Below are 24,422 nucleotides of genomic sequence, written 5' to 3'. Positions count from 1 at the left end.
GTTACTGTGACTCAGCCCAAGGCATAACATAGTCAGCTCCCCCCTCTAGTGGCTACAACCAACAGTCATCTGACACTGTTGCATCAGAGCGCAGAGTACGGAGATAAAAAAACTTTTTCTGAAATACACGTTTGTTGCAGGGACGTCTGACCGCCCGCACAAGTCCCCCCCCCCCCCTTTATAGAATATCACAAAGGTAGCAGCTGTTGTGTGAACAAGATGTCCCGCCGGCAGGAGAGGTGTCGCTGGTGAATTTGGGCTATGTTGGAGCTGTCACGGGCTGCTGCTCCCCTCGGGGATCGATGAAGCTCTCGGGGCGATTGGCCAAATCAGTCATGCTGAAACTATATAGAGTACAGCAGTGACGCACAGAGTAGTCACACAGGCCATATTGACGATTATGTGTGTGCGTATGGCGAAAGGGGGTGTTAGCGCCAGCAGACCCCTGACATTGACACTATTGCCCTTTAGTTGCGTGGCCTTACTTGACGTGTTTGATTTTGCTCTAAATTATTTGGATCGCCGACGATATCGCAACCTCGCCTCTGTTTTTCAGCCACCCCCCCCCTCCCATTTTACCTTCCAACATCCATTATCAACGCTAAAAACGGACCCACATCCTCTCTATCGCCATTTCTCCACCCTGCCATCTGTGCATTTAACCTCTTTGTCTAAATTATCTGGCGTTCACAGTGAGTCAACTTTTTTTTTTTTTTTTTTTTGGCACTTTTGAGCTCACTTGACAGTATTCCCAACTGCGGATGGGGTCTCCTCAAACGTCTCGCACACAGCACCGACTGTCCTTTCATGATAAGGACCTGGAGCTCTCATTTAACCACGGAGGATGTTGCGGCAAATATGTTGTGTGTGTGTGTGTGTGTGAGTGAGTGAGTGAGAAAGAGAGAGAGGAAAAAGAGACAGATAGAGAGAGAGAGAGAGAGAGAGAGAGAGAGAGAGACTGAATAGTGTCCTGGTCCTCTTGGTACACTCAGGATAAAGCCATCTCTGTCGTAATGTGAAGCACAAAACACTTCTTTGTAAAGTGCCGATTTTCACAACTAATTTAGGGGACGCCAGTTTATCGTCACAATTAGCTGTATATGAACTCCCAATGCAAAAGTTGTGCGTTTTGATTCCTAACACAGACAGTGCGGTGCTCATGAAGCACAAAGCTGCGCGCAATCAGCCAAAAGTGCCGATCGTAACTCATGACTATGAAGCAGACCTGCACAAGACTGGAACGGGTTACGAAAGCGCCAACTAAAGGAGCGCCGTCATTCAAAAGTGGAAGGCAAACACCATGACAATGCATTGCCCTCAGTTTGGAGCTGCACGCAAGGTCTTTTTTTTTGCCCCGTGGAGTGACGAGAATGATGAAAAGGTTTAGGGTAGCAGCTTCAAAGTGCACAGCAGAAACAACAAATGGTCTGTCTGCAGGGCTGCCTGAACTTGGACAACACCTAAAAGCGCTGTGGCAGAATGAAACCAAAACGGAGCAATTTGACGTCAACTCCGCCCGCCCGCGTTTCGGAGGACGAAAGAAATGTGAGCGCGTCCCCGACAACTCCATCCCGGCAGTCAAGCGCTGAGGTGGAAACAGTGTTTTCAAGCCGTTTTATCTGCAGAGGACGACTTCAAAATCTCCCGTCCTCGCCAAGAACACTGAAGATTGTTCTTCGACAGGCCTCAAAGACAACAGACACCCCGGGAAGCTTTCAAATTTCTGAGCGCCGGCCAGGAAAGGTGAAGGATTTCGAGAGTTTCGGTTAAAATCCCTCCGGGGCTGTGTACAAATCTGGTGAGCAACTACAAGAAACATCGCACACGTGGGCCTCTCCACCGAGTACTCCTTTTGCTCATGAAAATGCAACATTGCATAACCCGATAACGTTTCTTCCACAATTTTAACCGCTAAAGAACCACAACATTTCGAGACTGTTGATTTCTTTGTAAAGGAGAAAGAAAAAAAACAAATTCAGCTTCGGATCAATTAATTCTTTATCCCACTGTAGGTTGACTATACTGGATAATGCCCTGCAATTCCAGTTAAGGATATTTTTGTTGCAACCAGGAAGTCGTCCACACGTACAAATCTTCTCACTTCTTCATCACCTCGGAGAATAAAAGGTTGTTCTGATCGCGTCTGTACTTCTGACTGTGGCTTGCAATCTCATGCTTTGATCTTCTCATATGATTCAAACAGGCTGCAGGAGAATTTATGACACTCTCGAGCACATGTTCTTATGCCCAGAGTGCACAAAGGTTTCGCTGCACGCTTGCAAGGCGGCGGTCCGCAAACAGCTCTTATATGGTTTGTCTTTGACAACGTCTTATCGTGAGTGTTGTACAGCCTTCTTACATTTTGCGCCATCCCAGCCATAAATTTGAGATTTCTGGGGATCGTATGACTGTTACAAGTAATGAATGCTATGCTTTGAATCCACGGGCGCAGACTTACAAGAAAAGAGAACCGAGTTCGAGACAAACCGGTAAGTTCAACACGAGTAATATTTGGTTAGTCCTCCTGCGGGATCCAAAACCCGTCCTTGGCCACGCGATGATCATACCGCGCCTAACGGACACACCGCCTTGGCTCTTGTCCATTGACCCCAAGGAGGAACATCAGCGGACAGAGATATCGATCTACATTGCTTCCCCCAGGCCCTCGTTGCCATCACAGCACCCAACATACCCACAGCAACGACACAACTTTCCCCACGGTATACCGACCAATCGTCGGCGGACATAGAGAAGGTCGGCGATAGTCCCGGGTTTGCTTATTGGTGGAACCTCAAGGTCGCTGGGAGTTGGAAGAACGTCAAGATCCAGATAGCAAAATGTTAATAAAAAACAAAAGGGCTAAGACATCTTTATCAACATTGGGAAAAAAAACCCCCAAAACATTCAGTACATAACACCGCGCTGGTGTCACCGCATCAGTAAAAACCGACAACCGAGAATCCGTACGTACCCGATGCACGAGTGCCTGCGGGTCGAAAACTTGCCATGCATATTCCGTTGGAAGCGAGAGTCTTTGTTCATCATTTTGTTGCAAAGTTGGAAAAACTGCGAGTTGAAATGGAAATGGTCAAATGCGAGGGCGAAGCCAAGTCTGTGCCGGGAGAAACGATAGCATGCGGGAAGGAACTGTCAAAACGAGGTACGTTCGCTTTGCTATTTGACGAGATTGTAGGAGAGAAAAGAGCAAAGCGCACTGGTAAACTCCGTCAGGATTTGAGCTGACCGCCACATGAAGTCGGGCCTTGTGAGTCCCCCCTTGGTATTTCCTAGGTTTGCTGGAAGCGCTTTGCTTCCATCTCCACGCAGAATCAACGGATCAGAGTGCATCGAGGTGGAAATTCAATTTATGATCCAGCTTCAGAGTCCGGCATTATGTTCAGGTCAAGTCCACTTGTTTTCATGGAAAGGAAGGACGCAGACATGTTCAGCACATGCCTAAAAAGGCAATGAGCGCCGGCCGGTGGAGACCTCGAATCATAGAGCTTAAGCGTCTCATCTCGGGGAACGTTCAAGGGTCAAACCAAACCAAGGGTGTCATCGAGGAAGCTGTCAGTCGTCGGGAGCCAATTGAACTAATTCTCCAGTTGTATTTTTTTTAACTCATCGGATTCTAGGTCTGTTTGCCGTCCTTCCGAGACTCCAAGACCATCTGAATCGGCAGAACAGCAATAAAAAGGATTTCCTTCACAAAAGGTCCCAGCCCATTTTCTGTCTTTAAAAATACTCTCCAATAACCTTGACACAGAGGTGATCATTTGATCAAAGAGTTGCTTTTCACCGCCAGGCCGTGTAGAGTTAACCTCGGCGGCTGGAAAGAGCATTTAGACTCCCATCCGATGCTCCCTGGAGGGGACCGTCCCACGTAGTCCTTGTCGGGGGGCCGGCAACAGACGCTTGCTCCCTCTTCCAGTCTCTCATGAGAGCGGTGGGATCGAACTTGAGCTTATAACAACAAACAGCACTATCTCCCCAGAGTACGAGGGACAGAGGGAGACGCTGCAGTGGGCGAGGAGGGGTGGGGTGCAGACCAATTGAGAGAGGCAGCGCGAGAAAAGTCCCAATGAGAGAGACGGGACAGAGAGGGCAGAGACTTCGACAGGCATTGTGGAAAAAGTTGAGTGGTAGTGCAAAATATGACAGTAAAAGACGGCGGGCAAAAAAAAAAAAAAAAAAAAAAAAAAATGAGCGTGTGTTCCAATACGCTTTCCCTTTTCGTGTGAGCAAACCTGCCTCCAAGCCAGCAGTCATAACGGCGCGCTGGTCAATCAATAGTTCAATATCGTATCAGTGTGGACCTTTTTTCTTTTTTTAAATTCAGTTCTCCACTTTAATATTGGACTCTCCCTTATGCAATCATATACTCCGATTGGATAGCACAATATCCCCATTCAGTAAAATGAATATATGATCATATAACCACAATGCATGTTTTGTAGTAAGTCAAGCACGGGACTTAAGTGAGGCTGGCTGAAGTCAACACAGTCCACATAGCTAAAACAACGCGAGTCAAAATACACAAAACTCCTGAACGTTGTTGTGCCCCTTGCGGGCACGCTATTCTCAACTGAGTACGACCGATTGGATTTGATGTTTTCTTAAAACGACTCTTTTTTTAACTGCACCACGCAGGATTCCGTGATCTTCACACTACATAAAAATAACAACTGGCTCTTGTTTCGTATCGTATTTCACAACAGCAATAGCGCTTACTCATCTTATTTTGGGAGATTAGTTGGCAATTATCTAGGAAAAAAAAAAAAAAAAAAAAAGAGAAGCCTCGTGAACACAGTGTGAGTTTGTATATATTTTGGGGCAATGTATCCAAACTCAAATATTATATAACTTTAAATGCGAATTCCCTGTAAAACATCCTTCGCAGTTGAGGGTTCTGGCATGCGCATTGTGTGCAGTTGCAGAAGGGCAACAACTAGGCATGTCACAATATCGGCAATATCGTGATATTGCGATTTTAAAATTGCCACTATATATCGACGTAGTCGTCATGTCACGATATTAAGAGCAGAAAATCTGTTTAAGTAGACCACGGTGTTTTCCATTTGTGCAGTTCCAGCACCCTCTGGTGGTTAGTTTATTAGTGCAGTTCAATTCGATGCCACCTATGTTTAAGACCTAGCTAATGCTAATCGCCAATAGGAGCCCATGACTGGCCAAGCCTATTTCTTTGTGAAGGCTGTTATCATGTACAAAAAAAGAACATTGTGATGTTTTTTTTTTTTCTAAATATGAGGTCTTTTTCCTCCTCCAATATCGTCAGCTTGATATCGTCCCCACAATAGCGTGACAATTATCGTATCGTGACATTTGGATATCGTGGCATACCTAGCAACTACCCCCCCCCCCTTCGCCACCAAATGCATGATGCGATAGAAGTTAGAAAACCCCACTTGGGGTCACAGGAATGTTTCACTGGCCTTAGCTCTATGAGCATCAACCGCACCGTTGGGGAGCAGATATCATACAAGGACATCCTTGACGATTTTACATCAAGGAGGGCCCACACTTTTGAAAATTCAGGTCGCCAAATGAGCCATCACCAAACTATGAATTACGGTGATTGCATCAAACATTTCAAACAAGAAGAAAAGTCCATTTGATGTGTTCTCCGGAGTGGAAAAAGAGTCAATCAACTTGGACATTGAGTGAAAATAAAGTGGCGGCTCCGTTCTAAAATTGTGCTCCCCGCGACATTCATTTTCCACTGGATCCTCTCTCTGTTTAATTTATCCTCCTTTCCAGCCATCCTGCAATAACTTTTCTCCCTCGATTCAGCTGTGACATTGGGAGACACTACACATACTCTTGCAGACGGCTATTTTGCAGAACTGCTCAATTTAAACACCGTGGCCTGATGTAGCTTTTCCACAGTGCAACAAAAAAATGTTGTTCCACTAACCCTATCTGTGAAATACTTTGATTTTCTGCGGACACTAAAAACGACGTTAAGCTGCTGAGTTACAATGAAAGAGATGTCTACACATTTCACTACAGGAGCGAATGATCTCATAAACACAATTTCGTTTTTTTTTTTAGAAGCTATGCTTTCTTTTATTACACACTAATAAGACAAGGGAGCATTTTACAGCACTAGGTTTTCGCCACAGCTTCTATTTTTTTCTCTTTTTTTTCCAACCAGATGGCTGTGCTATACATGTTGGGAGGAGGGTAATCATTGACAAAGAGGGAGGAGGCGTATAAATTTCCTTAAATACAATACGATAGCATTTTATTTATATAGCGCATTTCATAACGGCTAGAGCTGTACCAAAGCACTTTACAAGCAATACAATACATTAAAAAAAACAATAAAAAGGCTGTGATACGCGTATGAATAAATATAGATATAAAATATAAATAAATAAAGCCAATAAATTAACATAAAACACGATATACAATTGACACCGGAAAAGAGCCGAAAATTTCCGGTCTGATCAAAAGCCGGAGAAAAGCTTCAACCGGGTTTTGAAAATGGAAAATGCCTAATGACCAATGGGAGGTCATTCCAGAGGGAAGGACCAGCGACAGAAAAGGCTCGCTCCCCTCTGAGGCTCCGCTCGGTCCTCGGTACCTCGAGCAGGGCCTGGTCCGCACACCTGAGGCTGCGGGAAGGTGCGCAGGAGTCGGAGAGGTACGCCGGGGGCGTGGCCATTTCACGATTTAAAGACAAATCGGAGAATCTTCAATTGAACCCTGAAATGCACTGGGAGCCAGTGAAGGGAGGCCAGAATCGGTGTTATGCGCTCCATCTTCCGAGCTTCCAAAAGGCCCTTAACACATTTGGTGCAAGGGCACGGTTTTCCTTCATTTGGAAATAAATCTCTTTTGTTTAGGCGCCAGTTTCTTCATTGTCACTGAACTAAATTAAGTGGTTGCTTTCAATTAGGAATCAAGCGATCACATGACTCTTCGCATTAATAGTGTTGACCCAGTACATGTTTAATCTGCATTCAAATCCTCCATAGGGCCTCATAAAAGCTGAGTTGACAGGCACAAACGCTTGGGAGTTTGCCGGCAGCCGACACAGCTGTGTTCTCAGAGCGTCCGTACCAAATGACGCCCAAGATAATATAAAACATCAAGTCATGGAAGTACAAATACTTTTTGCTGTACTTCGATTTTTTTTTAGTTATCTTTTTTTTTTTTAGTATACTTTTCTTGAGTATTCATTTTCCTGACGTTAATGTACTTTTTCTACCTACATTTGAATCTCCAGACCACGATATTCACCATGCGTAGTCTACTACAACAATTGTTTGATGTTATCGGATACAAGAATGACTCCTGGCAAATGCATTGTGTCTTGTCACAGTCTGAAAAAAACAAAAAATCACCAGCTTGCAGCTTGCAGCATTTAAAGCACAATAATAGGTGAATTACTTTATAGCTGTTATCATTAGCTAATTAGCATGGAAACACATTATTTTGATAGGGTAATTGCCTGAGCTAATTCTAGTTAGTTCTTCATTTAAAAAAAACAAAAAACAATATCCATTAAAATGGATATTGGATGGATGTATATCAAATAGAAAAATAAAAATTCACTTTTGCTTTTTAATTTTGCAGTTTTTCATTTAGTACTTCAGTACATTTCAGTGTCTAATTTTGCAAACCGCAATCCAAATAAGTTTGGACGAGTAAAATATAAAAAAATAAAAATAAAAATAGGCCTACAATGACTCGCAAATTATGTTGAATCTATCAACTGAACGCACTAAAAGACAAAATATTGAATGATCAAACTGATTAACTTCATTCTTTTTATTTATTTATTTTTTTTTAAATATTTCGCTCATTTTGAATTTGATACCTGCAACACGTGCAACCCTAACCCAGATTCTTGGGAATCTTTTTAACCTTTTTACTGTTATGGAGCGTAGAATTTCTTGCAATTAAACGTTCAGAAATGTTCTTAAACTGTTGGACTATTTTCTTATGCAGTTGTTCACAAAGTGGTGAACCTTGAGCCTTTTGCGGATGCCCCTTTCACACCCAAACATGACAAATACCTTTTTCCAATGAACCTGCTCATCAATGAAATGTTCCAAACAGGAGTTTTTGATTATTCCTCAACTTTCTCAGTCTCCTGTTGGGACGTATTGCAGGCAGCAAATGAGAGAATATTTGCAAAAAAAACCCAATAATGCTCATTAGCTTGAACATCAAAAATCTTGTCTTTGCAGCGTATTCAATTGAATATAGAAATTGAAAAGAATTGGCAAATCATTGTATTCCGATTTAAGTTTTTACACAATGTCCCAACTTCTTCGAAAGTTTGTACTTCAGTAAAGGGGCCAAATACGTACTTGTACTTTGCACAAGTATCTGCACTTAGTACTTTTGCCACCTGTGATGAAAACAAAGGCAATGAAAACGTAGTGGAGGTTTGTTTTCCAGCCACGTGGATGCTGTGTGTCTGACGTATACAAAAAGTTATTTGCCCAACAGAGTGGAACAACAAACACAGCTGATCCGGCGACAGCAGGGATGTCGCGTGTTTACAAAGGTGAGTCCAGTCAAGTGGACAAAAGCTTTGGAAAAACGCTCACACCTTTAGGAAATTAAGCACTAAAACTGACAGATGGAGCAAACATACAATAAAGTCAAATAGGTAACCCCAGATACGATGCGAATGCGCAAAAACAAACTAAAATCCTCTCATTGTGCTAATTTCACCGTCCTGCAACTGTGCATAAGGTTAAAGCACACACAAAAAAAAAAGTGTGTATTCCTTGGCACCACAGGACTTGATAATCCAGAAGCCAAAAATAAATGAACAAGAGCAGCTGAGAAGAGATTCCCAGCCCTTACATCGACACCGCGTAGCCTTGCAACAATTTACGGAAACACCAGCAGAAGGGGGGAAAAAAAGGTGATAAAAGTACGTGCAACTGTTTGCTCAAGACATTTTACATATCTGTAAATAGAGTTTTGGACTTGCAAAAGCAAAAAAGTGGCCAGTGGTATGTTTTGAGGTAAGGTGTCAATACTCGGTGCCAGGTCATTTTTTTTTTGGGGGGGGGGGGGCATAGAAAAACCTTGAGACAGGTGCTGTTAGCTCATCTTTTGAGAAGCGGACTCTACCTGGGTGTGTGTGCCAAAGTGAAGCGGCGCCTTTGGAGGTTGATGCTCCGGGCCATCATCATCTTTCTGAAGAGCATGGGGGAATTTCGAGGAGAGCCACGTGGGGAGTCCCTGGGCGAGTTCTTTGGGGATCCGCCCGGAGATGCCGTCTTTGTCCTCGGTATGAGCTGAATCATCGGCAGTCTGTGCCTCCTCCTTTGCCCCCGAGACCCGTGGACGTCAACCTGCTCGTCTTCAGAGCTCTCCGAGCAGAAATCACTCATGATCAGCAGCGGTGTGATCAGCAATCGGGACTGCCTGCTCGGTGACAAGTTTCTTGAGCGCCTTGATTCTTACATCGACAGAACGTGTCGTGACATAACCACATAACAGCTTTTTTTTTTTTTTTTTTTTTTTTCTTTTGTCTCGACAGTCCAAATTCTGGTAAAGCCAGGGACTCTGGTCGCTTAGCTTTTTCCACTGAATCCAAAAAGAGAAGTAATGTGTCCCTTCCTGAAGGAGCTCGGGCGCATCAACATAGAGTTGATGCACTCTATGTGCCTCCCGCCCTCCTACTCTGAGGCTTTGTTTACATTACAGCTAAGCCTTCCCCTCTCTCCAACTAAATATGGACGCGTGATTTACACGGGGAGCAGGATCACGACAGATCTCCTGCATGTTCTGTCCCTCAACCTCCCACTTTCTTTCAATCCTAAAATAGAATCCGGCTCTTTTCAGCTGAACAACTGCATGGCAAAACTACTACGTCCCAAGTCAAAAACATGCTTGGCTTGAGCTCCCTTCGCAGTCATGTCAACGGAATTTGCATACTCGGGATTTTCGTCCAGACTCCGGCTTGTACAATTTATTGGGGAATTCACATGAGACGGACTCTTTGCCTTTCACATGCTCCGCGATTAGCAAGAGGTGTCACATGAAGCTCCTCTGACTAGAACAGCTGGAGAGCATGGGTGCTGTCACGATGGCGCTCTCTATCTGTGACCAGAGGCAACATCATCCCCACCCGCCAACCCCCCCCCCCCCCAACCACGCAACCCAACTCGGTTGTTTATCGCTGGGGAGCAAGAAAGGGATCCTCATGTGATTAAGGATCCACAGCTAAATCCGGTTTCTGTGTATACTGTGTAAAATAACCTAAGGAGGTGAAGCATCTGACACAAGGCTCAGCTGATGGGCAACAGCTGAAGAGAGCTAAAAAAAAAACAAAAAAAAAAAACAACAACACTTTCTTACACTTTCTTGCTTTTGTGCATTCATTAGTCTGGAGTAATACTCGATACTGTTTGAGACAGAGATAGTCCCGGCTCAAGAAAACAAACTAGCACATGGAAGCTCCTCCTATCACGTCCATCGCAAGACTCACTGTTTTCAACTGCCACTCAGGCAGTATTTTCTCAATCTTTGAGCCAAGGCATATATTTTACAAAACACCGTGTTTCTTGAATTCATTCATTGCCAGCATTTGCAAAGCCAAGACCGAGGAAGAAACATCTCAAGAGGGAAGAGTGACTTTGATGCTGTTTCTTGCTTTTGTGACAAACTTAATAAAACGTCATATGACCCACACAGTGTGATCAGTAATAACAGTTGCTATGAAACAATTTCAAATGTTTTGGGATCTCTCTTTCAAAAGTCATCAAATAAATTGTGCGACGGAATAGGATCTTCATACTTGCACCCAGAACCAATTTGGGTTCTCTTCCTTTGTCCATTTCTTTGTAAACGGAGGTTGCAAAACTACAAATACTCAAGTTTATGTGGACGTGCGTCACTTGATGCAGAACATCTGCAAGACCTGAAGGCATCATTTTGCCTGCCAAGATCCCCCAAAGGAGGATGCAGTGGGTTACGACCATGGTGGGATTTTTATATTCACAACAAAGCAACTGACCAAATATAGATGCAAGGAGTCACTGTCATACTTCAAAGCGAAGAGTTTCTCTGAGCACGTCAGTGCCGGCCGGATGATTTGTGAATGTAGCACATCCTGCTTTTTTCCCACAAGCGTTTTGTTATCCATTGAAGAAAGCAGCAATTTGCTGATTTCAGTAAATGACCATGCTATCCAGAGCAGAGGTCACCAACATGGGCTCGATTTATATAAATGGGACTGTTACGATTGTGGATGTGGCTGTTGACGTGCCCATTGTTCTCGTCCCTTACGACGTGACTTTTCAGCAACGTCATTTAAAGGTCACTTTAAAAACAACCGCAGCTGCAAATAAAGTGCTGTACATAAATACATTTTTTTTTTTTTAAAACGGACTTATGATAAAGACAATTGAAACAATAAATTAATAACATCAAAACAGTGTACACAAAACTGAAATAATGCAATGAGACGCTGAGTGGAAAGCCAAAGAAAAAATGTCTTTTAAGACGAGTTGTAATGATGGGCAAAGAGGGGGCTTGCAAGGGAAAAATCTCGATCCCCTCTGAGCCTCCGCTGAGTCGTCGGTACCTCCGGTAGCGTCTGGTTGGCTCACCTGAGCCGGTCCAATTTAAAATCACTGTACAATTTAAAACCCAAACTGTTGGTTTTGGATAAGACGAGATGTACAAGGGCAAGTGGGACCAAACGCTCTTAACTTCTGTTTTCTTTTCGCTGGAGTTAAAGAAGTTTAGTGCCATCCGGGCTTTTATATTTCCTCTAGAAAGAACAAAATGACCTTAAGGAAAAAGCATCCTTTTTGCTCAGCGGAACATAGATCTGACTGTCTTTCGTATAGCAGTGAAAGGAAATACCATACTTCCTTAAGATGGAACCCAGGGAAAGCTAACGCAATGAAAACGGCAGGGGCCCCACAATTGAACCCTGCGGAACACCGTATGACAGTGGGCAGAGTGGGACTCAAGAGCAAGTCTAGCACCGGATCTAAACCGTTGTAGACCAACCTAGTGCTGCAGACGCTGCAGACGAGCTAACAGACTACTGTGGTCCACCGTATCAAATGATGCAGTCCGACAAAACAAGACACACAGTCTTCCATTTCATTCTTCCTTGCTATTGATGTTTACGTTTCCTACCTTGTCAAATCCTTGTCCGTTATTGTTGTGAAACTGTTTTTATCTCAATTAATATTATGTATTAAAAAGATACTGCGTAAACTTTTTTCCGGAAGTGCAGATTAAACAGGTATCCCTTTGTATTAATCAGGACAAACAAAGTAGCTTTCAGTTTCAAAAAAGCTGGTGACCCTTGGTCTAAATTACAGTCCGCCCCGCCCACCAATCTACTCTAAATGACAAACATTCCAAGTTGTACCACAAAGGAATAAAAAGCCTACACTCATCAGGCAACATTTGGTACGCTTGTTCAATCAATTAAGTCAATTTACTTGTATAGCAAATCAGTTTACCCCACTGAAGAATACAAATCTACGTTTTTAATTTGTTTCAGCCCTCCGAAACATATAAAAAATAATGCTTTAAAAAGTATCATTACTGCAATTACAACGTCATGGGCGAAAGGGCGTGGCCTCATCAGTAGGCAGGAGTTGGAGTCGGGTCAGTCTCCACGTGAACATGAGTTGTGGCCGGCAGCAACTCCCTGCGAGTGTCCCCATTTTGTATTTGACTGTTACTTCAAACTCGAAACATTTATACGTTGCACTCTGCTGCGTCAAAAGTAACCCAAGTTGGGTGAAATAGCTGACCCAGCGCTGAAAAGGGTTACCAGGTTATGAGTATAGCTGTGGTTAAAAGCAGCAGCAGCAACTTTCCGCTACCAGGAGTCACCACCGTTAGTCACTCGCACGACGAGTGGTCGTCTTTACACCGAAGACTATTTTTTCCTCATGCAAGCAACCCAATTTCCGTGGGTGCCCCCCCCCCCCCCATCTGCCCTGCCTTACGTACGAAAACTGAGCAAAATGGCGACCGGTTTCAGCCCACCCGAACCTCAACCAAATTCGTGTTGCTGTTCTGCTGACTGTCGTCTTTGCCCTCTTGTGATTTAGCAAATAAAGAAAGACAGAGTTGTTGGCAAGCAGAGTTCGAGGAAAAAAGATGCCAGCGAGTGGTTTGATGGTATGAAACTGCGAAACTGCACATCCTTTGAAGTTGTGACTTACCAAGGCTTTGACTGCCAACATTATCTAACAGGACTGTCTGCATTCCTCAGGCGTGGAAGAAAATACATGAGCACTTACAGTACAGAACAAAAGTTTGGACACACCTTCTCATTCAATGCGTTTTCCTTTACTTTCATGACTGTTTACGTTGTAGATTCTCACCGAAGGCATCAAAACTACGAATGAACACGTGGAGTTAAGTACTGATCAAAGAAAAAAGGTGAAATAAGTGAAAACATGTTTTGAACCCAATCGAGATGGTTTGGGCTGGGCTGGACCGCAGGGTGAAGGCAAAGGTGCCAACGAGCGCTAAAAATGTCTGGGAACTCTTTCACGACTGTTGCAAAACCATTTCAGGTGACTGCCTCTTGAAGCTGAATGAATCGAGAGAATGCCAAGAGTGTGCAAAGCAGTAATCAGAGCTAAGGGTGGCCATTTTGAAGGAACTAGAAGATCAAACATGTTTCCAGTTAGTTCACCTTGTTTTGTTAAGTACATAACTGCACGTGTTCCTTCATAGCTTATGTGAGAATCTAAAATGGAAATAGTCATGAAAAGAAAGAAAAGGCATTGAATGAGACGTGCGTCCAAACATTTTGGCCTGTACTGTATACAAAACGCCGTTTTCCTAATTAGCGGTTATGGACACTGAAAACTTTGGCTCAAACAAGCTTTGGTTGGAATTATTCAGTCATAAAATCTTATATGGCGATGCATTTGGAAGAGTACGAGTAAGGAGATTGGGCTTTTTGGGTGACATTTCAGGATGAGCTTCAAATGCGTTACCGACTACTTTTGGTGAGTAGCGTAAAGGACTGACAACAAAGAATCACAGACTCACAAGGCTCTGGAGATGCGACTGGTCAGAGTCCAAAGGGTCCCGGGAGACCCCGAACCGGAATCCGACAGGGCACCCTCGCATCCGTCCAGCACGGGGGGTCGGCACGACAGCCTGGGTAGCTGCAGGGTGCCCGAGAACAGCCTCTTGACAGCATATCTGACGTAGGACTTTTGGAGGAGCTCAGTACAGGAAGCCTGGTCCGAAGACCCCCATTGTCGCTGAAAGACAAGACTAGAGGTGTAAAAGACGCAGAACAGGCGACGGCAGTTAAATGACAACTCCATTTTCAAATAAGGTCTTTCATTTTCATTTTAGCTTATTTGAAAAGTCGGGGGTTTTATGAAACAAAATATCTGTTGAGGAATTTTTACTAGACATCATGAGGCTATTGCTCACCACCTACTTTTTGATCAAGTGTTTCATTTCATCCAGCAAATGAGTTGGTTTTACCCAAATCGCTGACCAAAAAGCAGAGAACGCAAGCTTTTTGTGGAAAGAAACATGTCTAGCAGAACTGCGACTTTTATGCTAATATTGTCTGCTTTTCTGACACCTAAAACAATAAAAACAAGACTCAGAGAGTCGATGGCAAACTAATCTAAAATTGTCAGCGGATTTTTTTTTTTTTTTTTACATGGATTCGCCATGAACTGCAATCATAACACACACTTTCTAGTATCATATAGACTGCTTGAATGTCAGGTGCCTAAACTTGTCCAATCTCCCAACATGTTGGCGCCTCTCTCACATGTGATTCTTCAACTCAGAAGCTGTGCTGATGTAATAGCCAAAGCAATGCAGCGCTGCCATCTACTGGCATCTATTTGTCATTAGTTAGCTTTGTGAATTTCACAGACAAGCTGTGCGAGATACTCTTGGTAAAAAAAAAAACATTTGATGAATTAAATCCGTAGTGGCGGCAAATAGTTGGATTCCACTTCACAAATATAATAAAAATTCAATGAGTGCTCATCCTATAGTGTGTTTACATTTTCATACAGCATCAATCTGGTTAACCTTTTGACAAGATGGAATTCATCAAGCAGCTAAGGAGCGGGACATCATAAAACGGACAATCCTTCAAAGAGGTGGCCTTATCTTTCGGGATTTGGTTCTCTGGCCATTGCGCCAGCACTTTATTAGACATCAGACATGCATCTCGTGACATCACGACTATTTGCTAGCAGCACAATAGCCATCGTTTGCCGTTTACAAAAATATGCAGCGTATAGTAGTAGTAACAGCTTTCCTCATCTTTGTTAGAAATTTCTCTTCACTTCAAAGTGGAAGTCAACCCATATTTTTTTCAATAATATGTTCTATGCAGGCCCACTTGTTGAAACATGGAATTCTGATTTGATAAATATTGCATTTGTGGAATAAGAGTTAAGCCACCTGTTTTCAGCCATCGTTGCGGACGGCCATTTTGTCACTTCTGTCGACTGAAGATGACATGACAGTTGCTCCCGGCTCAGGTGACGACCAATCACAGCTCACTTGTTTTGTGACGCCGAGTCGTGATTTGTGATGTCATTTTCAGTCGACAGAAGTGACAAAATGGCCGCCCTCTGAGATGGCTAAAACGGGGGTGGATTTTGCTGCTTAACTCATATTCCACAAACTTAATATTCATCCAAATGCCCCGTTTCAACTCGTGGGCCTGCTGGGGACATATTCTTGAGAAAAAAAACGTTTGGGTTGATTTCCTCTTCAAACAAATAAACATGGCATAACCACTTGAATGTAGCAAGAATGTCATCCACAACAGAAATACATAATCAAAATTAACATGACACAAATGCTAAGTAAAAAATATATTAGTTATTTGGACACAGTTTTCTTTTTAGCATTTAGTTCGATTTCTTACCTCAGTAACATTAAAACATTTTGATGAGTTATTTCTCTTCATACTGTATCAGGGTAGCAAGACAACTCAGAGGGTAATGGTAAGCTTTGACTTCCTATTACTAGTACTAGTACTATGTAAGGTAATGAAGATTTCCAAAGCTGTCACTTCTTGCGGAGACTTTCTTTACCTCCTTACAGTCTTCCGCTTGTAAAATGTCCTGTTGTCACAAGAGTTACTTTTCTTCTCGAGCCTTTCCGAAGCTAAACGGGTGGGGGGGAAAGGAATCAGTATAGAAAAAGTACAATGGCAGAAAGCCATCTGTGAAGCACAGCTGACAGCCTGTCAAAAATGAGCGTGCATGACAAGAGAGTGTTTTTAGTGTGGGTTTATCTGACTGGGCAATCAGGGGATGTCATGTATGCAGAAGTTCTGGTTGGGCCACAGTGTGCTGCCGAAAATCTTCCACGAAACGTACGGAAAAACAGAGCTTCATATGACATTTTTATTCCAAAACAATTTTGGACGATACTTCATATTTAGACATTAGAATTCTTTAGATGTACCTATAAGCGTCCTGTAATTGTAATTGGATTTAATTTGAATATTTCCACATGTTTTGGTTGAATTGAACGTATTCGACGACCTTCCACGTTGTTATCAAGCATGGCAAGCCGTTTGAGCATTTATTCCATATCCGTGATATCCAGGTAAGCCTAAGTGTACTGGTCCGCTCTTTGTCCATACTAGTAAAACAATTCAAACGGCCTGTTCAATTCTCTTACTCGTGCGCTAAACTATGAATGAAAAGTGTACAGCCAATAAATGCTCAAATGGCTTTATGGCAAGCTGTTTGCGCATTCACTCGATATCCTTGACGTCAATTTTAAGGTCCATGTACTAGTATGTTCTTTGCCCTCACTAGTCGGACAACTACATGTAAAATGATAAAAAAAAAATGTTGGGATTATTTGGGGGGTATTTTTGGGAATGGATAACAAAGGATATCGAATAAATGCTTAAACGGCTCGCCATAGTGGCCACACCTGAGGCAGGGTCAGTGTCGAGCCACTCGTTGTAAAGAGCCATCAGATTCTTGGGTCTCCCTGGCTAACATCTCCACAGAGCACAGGCTTGACGCCCTGTAAAGACACAGTCAAGAGGGCAAAGGGCAAAGGGCAAAGTCCTGAGTCAAGAGCTGTCAACTCTGTGGATTTAAAGAGGCAACGATTGTCTACCTTGTACATGCTGCATACAAGCGGGAAGAGAGAAGTTGTGGCTTTCTTCTGCAGGTCATCTGTGTGTACCTGAAGTTTTTGTTTTACAAATTAAAAAAAGGTTCTGAACAGGAGAGAACACAGCAAATAAAAAAGACGCATGTATAAAACGGTATATAAGTACTACTACTATAACACGACACAGGGCTGGGCAATTAATTGAAATTTAATCAGGATTTCGATTTTGGCTTCTTATAATCATAAAAACGAAAAGCGATTGTGCCGAATGGCGTCGTGTTTCATGACACCCAAGTTGGAGTTCAGTTAAACACACAACAAAAATAATTATAAAAATTGCACATTTAAATGCAAGACATACTTCGTTTTAGAAACTTCGCCAGTGCTAATGCTAGCAGGAACGTAATTAGAAAATTGCCATTGAATCCTGGTAGTGATATACCTTCAAATAATCAATATTCACAGACAGACACTGTCCTAACACATACAGACAGGTAAAATAGCAATACTCAAAGGCAAATATTATTCCCAATCTGTGAAAACGTTATATTAATCTGTTAAAAGTTATATTGATATGGCTCACGTGCAACTTTCTCGACCCTTTTTGTCTTAATCCACATGCACGGCACCACATTGCCCCCAAGAGGCCAAAAGGCGCACACTTTTTATTTATTGTTTTTATTGCAATTATTTTACTTGGCTCCTAGTTTATTTTCTGGTTGTCCTTTTCAAGTTATATTTTAAGTTGAGTTTTGAGTGTTGAATAAATACTACGTTTTGAAATCAATGAATAATCATGTTTATTAATCATTTCAAAATCAATTCACTCATTCACTGCCTTTGATTAATTTACTTGTCTTTTCACAGTCCAGCTATTCAATCCCAGAAATGTATTTATATATTTTTTTCTATTTTTTTTTCAAACGCAACGTAAAAGAAGGTTCGATAATGTCTGGCAGTGAATGAGTAAAAATAATTGTTATTGTTTTTTTTCCAGAATCGCCCAGCCCTAACGCTACATAGGGGTCAGATTCTATCTCCAGTGTCTACTATGTGGACTGGCAAGGAAGCTCGAAGGCCTGTGAGAAAATATGCAACAAGCAGCAGCAAAGCTCACCCCATTAACGGTCACCCAGGGCACAAACTTGTGCGGAGGATCCAGAGCGTTGGTCCTCAAGGCGTTCTGATGCATCAGCTGGTTTCCAACATCTCCATTCACGCAGCTCATGAGACGCTCCCAGCTCAGCTCAGGACTGTACAGACGAACACACTAGGCACAAGTAAGCAGATTAGGACACATCAGAGGTGAGACAGGATGGACAGATGGAACAAAGCAAATGTTTCTTACACTCTTGGCAGCTGCGATGACATCACCGGAGGCCTCCATACAGAAGATGAGGAGGAAGGCATTGTCACTCATGTTCAACATGCACGTCTGACAAAACAGAAAAATATACCGTACGTCATAAAACTGCACAGTTCAGATTTACAAAACGTCAACAAGCATTCCAAACGCTAACAGATTTTCTTTTTCACCAATATGGTGAGTGACAGAGCGGCTGACTGCTATGAAACTTTACCTGAATCATGTTGCCAAGGCACTCCTGTTCTCCATGTTGACACTTAAATACGTACTTGCGCCCAACAGAGGTCTCCTGGTGGGCAAAAATATCAAGTCCATCACAGAACGTGAACGACGCCACATTTTTACTGCATTCATTTCTTCCATCTATCCATTTTCTGTGCTACTGTGCTCATGAGGGTCATGTGTGAGTTGGGGCCTAAACCAGCCGACTTTGGGTGAGAGCTGGGGTACACCCTTCAATTTAGAGCACAGGGGTCAAACTATGGTCAAAAATAAAACCGCTGCGTGAATATGTGACACAACATTTAGAACATATTCTTGAAAAAAATATGCTTGGGTTGACTTCACCTTTAAGAGCATCTTTACAAGCGTGTTTGATAGCTTTTAAGGAGTGACGTGACGTGACGGGACATACCGTGTTCGGCCTTTGAGCTACGACGGTATACGAGATTAAGGTGCTGTTTTCATAATCAAAAGGTTGCCTACGAGTCGCGTCTCTGAGCCACGACAATCCTCCCGTGGCAACACCATAGTGGAACTGAAACCAGATCACAGCCACGTGTACCTGTGCATTGCCGAAGGGAACCAGGTGGACAGACAGGATGTCCTGCAGCAGCACCCATGTGGGGTACAGCACCTGCGTAAGATACTGTATGCAGTTGGGACACAGACTCTCGTAGTAGACATCCAAGCGGACCAGCTCCCCTGCCTGACGAGAATTGGTCAAGTTGGCGCGGAGGCACTGTTTCAAAACCTGCATACAAAAAGGCAAAAGGTTTTCCATGATGTTTGAGTCTACATTTAGGTGTATATGAGAAAGTCTACACACCCTTGCACGACCGTTTTTTTTTTTGTGCTGATTTTGAACTATTTTAAAAGGTCTAATATCAGCCGATTAAATAGGTCATACCGCAATAATTCCATTATTAGAGGTAATTTGAACACATTTCTTATTTCGGACCAGATTTCATCAAACTGGTACCTTCGCATTAATCTATTCCCAAGAAGTAGATCTCAGCTTCAAAAAGGTTGATGACCACTGGTCTGACGCAAGTTCTGACACGCTGGCCCTTTGAGGAGTGGTAATGAGCAAAAACAGCCAGCAGAGGGCAGCGGTGCATCTTTGTAAATTTAAAATGCCCTCACGTGACACATTTTTAGTCAGAACGTCTAACAAAGAACATACCGTTTATCTATCTACGCCACAGAGTTTATGTTGGACGTATGAGTGTCATAAGTTGAAAAAGTACAACGTCGATTATGACTAGGTCGTCACGTGAACAGCCTACTCCAAAGTCTCTGTTTTGACTGTAAGGGTATTTTCTCCTGATTTGGAGCGAAGCGGCTGACTTTCATAAAACTTACCTAATGTTCTAGTGCTAATCACTAGATAATTGAATAAACTTTCCCGTGTTTATTCTTTAATATGGTAGATTTGATGTAAAAAATAAATACAAAATAATCGTAAAACACGCCGAATGACCAGTTAGACATTGGGTGTTATATACTGACGTTCTGGGGATAGAAACTTGCTTGAAAAAAACTTGGAATGAACAAACTTTTGAGGCAATGTTTTACCTGTGTGTAAACAAATCCAATATAAAGATTAACAGGGTTAAAAAGATCTCATTATTAATCTCACCCCACACTGGACGGCTGAGTGTAGAGACGAACACCACTGCGACGGAGTATAAGGACACGACGAAGACAGAGAACAACGTATGGACTGAAAGTGTACGGTGAAAGTCAACACAAGCAGCAAAGCCACCTTCATTTTCCGACACTTAACTGTGTTGATAATTCAAATTCACTAAAAGCATGCCTTGACAACTTAGATGAGAAGTTCTCGGCCAGCGTTTCCTTGTTTTTGAGCTGCGTCATCTTTGATTGGCTGACGCTGTGGTGACGTTGGTAGCGTCACCTGTAGCTAAGTGAAATGCAACCATGGGGTGGGTAAGAACAGGAGTCCCATGTATTACACGTGAGGGAAGTGTGCTTTTTTTTTTTTTTTTTAACACACTACCAATCAAAAGCTTGGGGTCACAAGGATATCTCCCTTTTCATTAAAATAATCCAAAATAAAGTCTAGATCAGTCGTTCTCAAACCTTTTACCCCAAGTACCACCTAAAAAAAATACTGAGCACTCCCAAGTGCCACCATAATGACCAACATTAGAATACAGTAGTGTAGTAGGTCTGGACGTTCATGAAAATATTTCAAGTCACTCTTAACATTATGCGCAATTCGAACATTAATATTTTGCCTAAATATAGAAATATTGTACTAAGAAATGAAACTCAACTGAACTGTACGTGGCAAGTGATCCTTTAAAGTGCCACTAGAGTGAGCCCAAGTACCAATGTTCTAGTGGGCTTTTGATTGTCTTGCTCTTCTTTTTTACATCACAAAAACCTGGCATTTGCACAGGCTTTTGCCGTGTGTTGTGTAATGGGATTGATGTTGTATTACCACTTGCAGTTATATTGACAGATGGAACCAGGCAACACCAGACCACATTTCATGTATTGTATATTTTATTGTCTTTTAAAATCATTGCATCAGGCGAGAGAGAACCGTACAGATGAAACGAGTACCTGTGTGAATGAAGAAAACTGCAGGCTGTACACGAGAAAGGAAATAGGTCATATATAAAGTATGACAGACCAACAGACTGAGAGTGAACACGAGGATTGTTTTTCCTTTTTTTTCTTGTGCAGAGGGTTGGACACAAAACAACCAAGAGGCTGCGACAACAGTGCTCCCTCTCAGTTCGCGTGTACTTTGGTGTGGCTTTTGTGTTATTGCCTCATTCACCTGCACCGTGAACAGCATACACTTCCAGATGAATCATATTTAGTCGTTTAATATTTTGTTTAGCTGAGCCTTCTGATACAATTGTAGCAGGCCAGCCAAGCAATCATTTCTCAAAGACATAAATGTTGAGATTGAAGCAGTATGACCAAGTTGTTGACACTTGCGATTATTCAATTGTGTGAGACAACTGAGTGGATATAAAAACATCAAATGTCATTTAAAAACCTTTGCTTTACCTTTAATGTGACCTATAACAAGCTCATTTGGGGAGGAGGCAGGGGTGAAATTGTCAACCTCTTATAATTGTGGATGTACCAGCTGTGTTCAGAATTTAACAAATCACATTCAAACTTGCGTTATGTTATGTGAAATGGGAGTCAGTTGTGTGTGTGTTTTTTAAATTATTTAGTTATAGCAGAAGCCTGATGGTTTTGTGCTTAACATTGTTCATAATTCCACCTTGACCAAGGCCCCAGTTATAGCTCGGGAAAAAAAAATAAAATCTGCCACCACAATGTTTCACTGTCTGGAGTTCTTTTTCTGATAAGCAGTGTTTTGTTTGCCTCAAACATACTTTTGGATTTGTGCCCACAAAGTTCAACCACAGTTGAATTTTTTTGCAAAATCACACATCAAATTCCAAAAGCATGCAGAAAAATGTGTTATAGATGGTTGAAACCATCAAAGCACCGTTTAGAATTTTTTGGTTGGCCATTTTGGCCAGTGTTGGAATTCTGGAACACAAGCCAGCACACTCCCAGCTATTAGAGGGTGTGTGCACTTGTGCAACCACATCATCTCGGTTGATTATTTGTACTTTCTCGTTTGCATTGAGATGTAGAGGTTCTAGGTTACAATAATGGTGAATTTTTTTTACAATGATTAATCTTGGGTGTCATTTTTGACACCACATAATCTGCCATTTGAACAGGGGTGTGTAGACTTTTTTATGCCCACTGTACAAAGGCTCCAAAGAAAGAAATGAAAAACCAAATCAAACAATCTTTTAGAAAAATGAGGACATTGACTCACCATGCCCTTTGCTTCAAATAGTGCAAAAAAAAAAAAAAAAAAAAAAAACATCTCTAGGATTTCTTGACTATATGTTGGTGTAATTGAATATTTATGTCATGTTTCGAAGTTATCTACAATAAAAATGTTACTCCAGGAAATATCTGAGAGTCATGATGAAACATACATCGCAAACAAGAAAAGCTGCAACATACAAGGCTCAGTGTTTTCTGAAGCAGGTTAGGTTAAAAAAAAAATGTGGTCAATTGAGGGAGCACCGTTCTAACAAGGCAAACAAAAACAAGGAATAGTGACAGGGAAAAAAAAAAAAAGAACAAGCAATATTTTCAAGTTTATAACAACAGGAAATAAAGAAATGCAAATCAATCATGGCCACTGTGAGGGAGAGATTGATTCTTAAATGGGTATTTATTATTTGGTTAATTACATTTTGTAAACATTTGTATTTCTTTCTGTATTGAGCAAAAAAAAAAAAAAAAAAATTCACGCTAGCTTATCTTTTTCTGTATAGGCTCTGTACGGATATTATTAAACAAACAAAAATCAAAACACAGACAAACAATTCTAACAGATTTCTTTTCCTCCAAAAATCTAAATAAAAAAATATACTCAGGCATCATGATAGAAAAAAAAAAAACACTTCTTGCCGTCATTGTTTGATTTTGTGAAGATCTGCAGCAAGGAGTGACCGTGACCTGGAGAACGGCGCACGATTTTGTCAATTGTGAAATACATCCTTTTTTTTTTCTTTGCGTTTAAATTCAGGCTCCTCCAGAGTCAAGATGTTTCTCTCCACTTTTTTGTCTGTGTGTGATTTTTGTGGTCACAAAACAACTCACAAATCTTCCAAATGACAATGACAGATTCTGAGTTCAAGAGAGACAAAACAACAACAACAACAGCAACAACGGCAAAAAAAAAAAACATCTGTCTAATATTTCAAAAAATGCAAAGCAGCCAAGATTGCATTGAACATACTGTACTGTATAGCCTTGGCTCTGTAAATATCAACACATGTACATGAGCTTGCTTCATCATCTGAATGCATTATCAAGTTGAATATACTGTGGTCGAACTCTACTGACGATAACCGCAAAGTACGCCGGAGCTTACTGCGGCTGATTAGTAAAATTGCGTTTTTATGAACTGCTCGCCCTGATTTCCAAGCCGCCGCAGAGCCTGACGATAACCCCACCCCCCCAACGCCTCGTTCCGATTTGTTTCAAGCACAATCCAAATGATAATTACATCATCCAAAAATATAGATATCTAAGTATATACTTCAAAATAGTTATTCTGTATTACGTCTCTCACATTTCAAACTTTTACAGACACCAAATTGCATGTTCCTCGTCGTCAGTGAAAAATGTGCTCGGGGGCGGTGAGGCCTTTTCAAGAACGATCATAATACAGTGTACCAAAGCTGATGAAAAAATATTTCATTCTTCAAATGATCGTTAGCTTGTATAGAAAAAGGTGTTTCAAGATACACGCGCACAAAATGCATATCTAGTACACGAGCGGGAAGAGAAGCGAAGCGTCCTGAACGCACGCCCACGTCGTGCCTGTCTGCGACCAAAGTCGCGTGGCCTCAGGCTTCGAAATGGCCTCTCGCAAAACTGAAAGCGTTCGTCTCATTGGCCCGCGCGGGCTACAAAAAGCTGAGAGCGTCAACGGAAAAGCAGATCCAAAGTCACCCTAAAACAAAGTGGCGCTCAACTGACAATCGCACCATCCCAAGGAATTTCGATTGGCAACAGATCCATTAACAGCGCGGCGAAGCACTCCGACCCCGATTCGTAACTTTCGACGCCGACCGATGGCAGCGACGATAAAGGTTATATTATTATGCTGAACTGGCCTTGGGGAGAAATT

At 42.2% G+C, this 24,422-nt stretch overlaps 2 protein-coding genes across 6 annotated transcripts in view; both read right to left on the bottom strand.

Moving 5' to 3' along the window:
* The window catches only part of LOC147141405 (3',5'-cyclic-AMP phosphodiesterase 4C-like), a 46,584-nt gene extending 29,576 nt beyond the window's left edge, over nucleotides 1-17,008 (bottom strand). Inside the window, exons 1-4 of one of the 4 annotated variants that reach the window (XM_086043434.1) lie at nucleotides 16,927-17,003; nucleotides 16,071-16,143; nucleotides 14,035-14,252; nucleotides 9,121-9,362 (exon numbers count right to left, since the gene is read on the bottom strand). In XM_086043434.1, the coding sequence (XP_085899560.1) occupies nucleotides 9,121-9,362; nucleotides 14,035-14,115 (323 nt within the window). In that variant the 5' untranslated portion in view covers nucleotides 14,116-14,252; nucleotides 16,071-16,143; nucleotides 16,927-17,003. Of the gene's footprint in view, nucleotides 1-9,120; nucleotides 9,418-14,034; nucleotides 14,253-15,901; nucleotides 16,032-16,070; nucleotides 16,144-16,926 lie in introns of those variants that run through there. The other 3 variants (XM_086043435.1, XM_086043433.1, XM_086043436.1) reach the window with 3 other exon arrangements.
* On the bottom strand, nucleotides 15,142-20,605 carry ifi30a (IFI30 lysosomal thiol reductase a). Of its 2 annotated transcripts, XM_086043441.1 has the most exons (8): nucleotides 20,343-20,605; nucleotides 19,266-19,454; nucleotides 18,696-18,770; nucleotides 18,464-18,550; nucleotides 18,233-18,385; nucleotides 17,119-17,187; nucleotides 16,927-17,022; nucleotides 15,142-16,143 (listed from the first exon to the last, which is right to left on the bottom strand). In XM_086043441.1, exons 1-7 carry the CDS (start codon nucleotides 20,472-20,474, stop codon nucleotides 16,969-16,971), a joined length of 759 nt encoding a protein of 252 aa, XP_085899567.1. In that variant the 5' UTR covers nucleotides 20,475-20,605; the 3' UTR covers nucleotides 15,142-16,143; nucleotides 16,927-16,968. The 2 variants fall into 2 exon arrangements, with proteins under 2 accessions (XP_085899567.1, XP_085899566.1); XM_086043440.1 differs by having other exon boundaries at nucleotides 15,142-17,022; nucleotides 20,343-20,604.
* Nucleotides 20,606-24,422: the final 3,817 nt, after the last annotated feature.

Source organism: Filicampus tigris, chromosome 10 (assembly GCF_054856515.1).
Source record: "Filicampus tigris isolate MCC_2025a chromosome 10, RoL_Ftig_1.0, whole genome shotgun sequence".
Classification (NCBI taxonomy): Eukaryota; Metazoa; Chordata; class Actinopteri; order Syngnathiformes; family Syngnathidae; genus Filicampus; species Filicampus tigris.
This window is presented reverse-complemented; position numbering and strand designations above follow the sequence as displayed.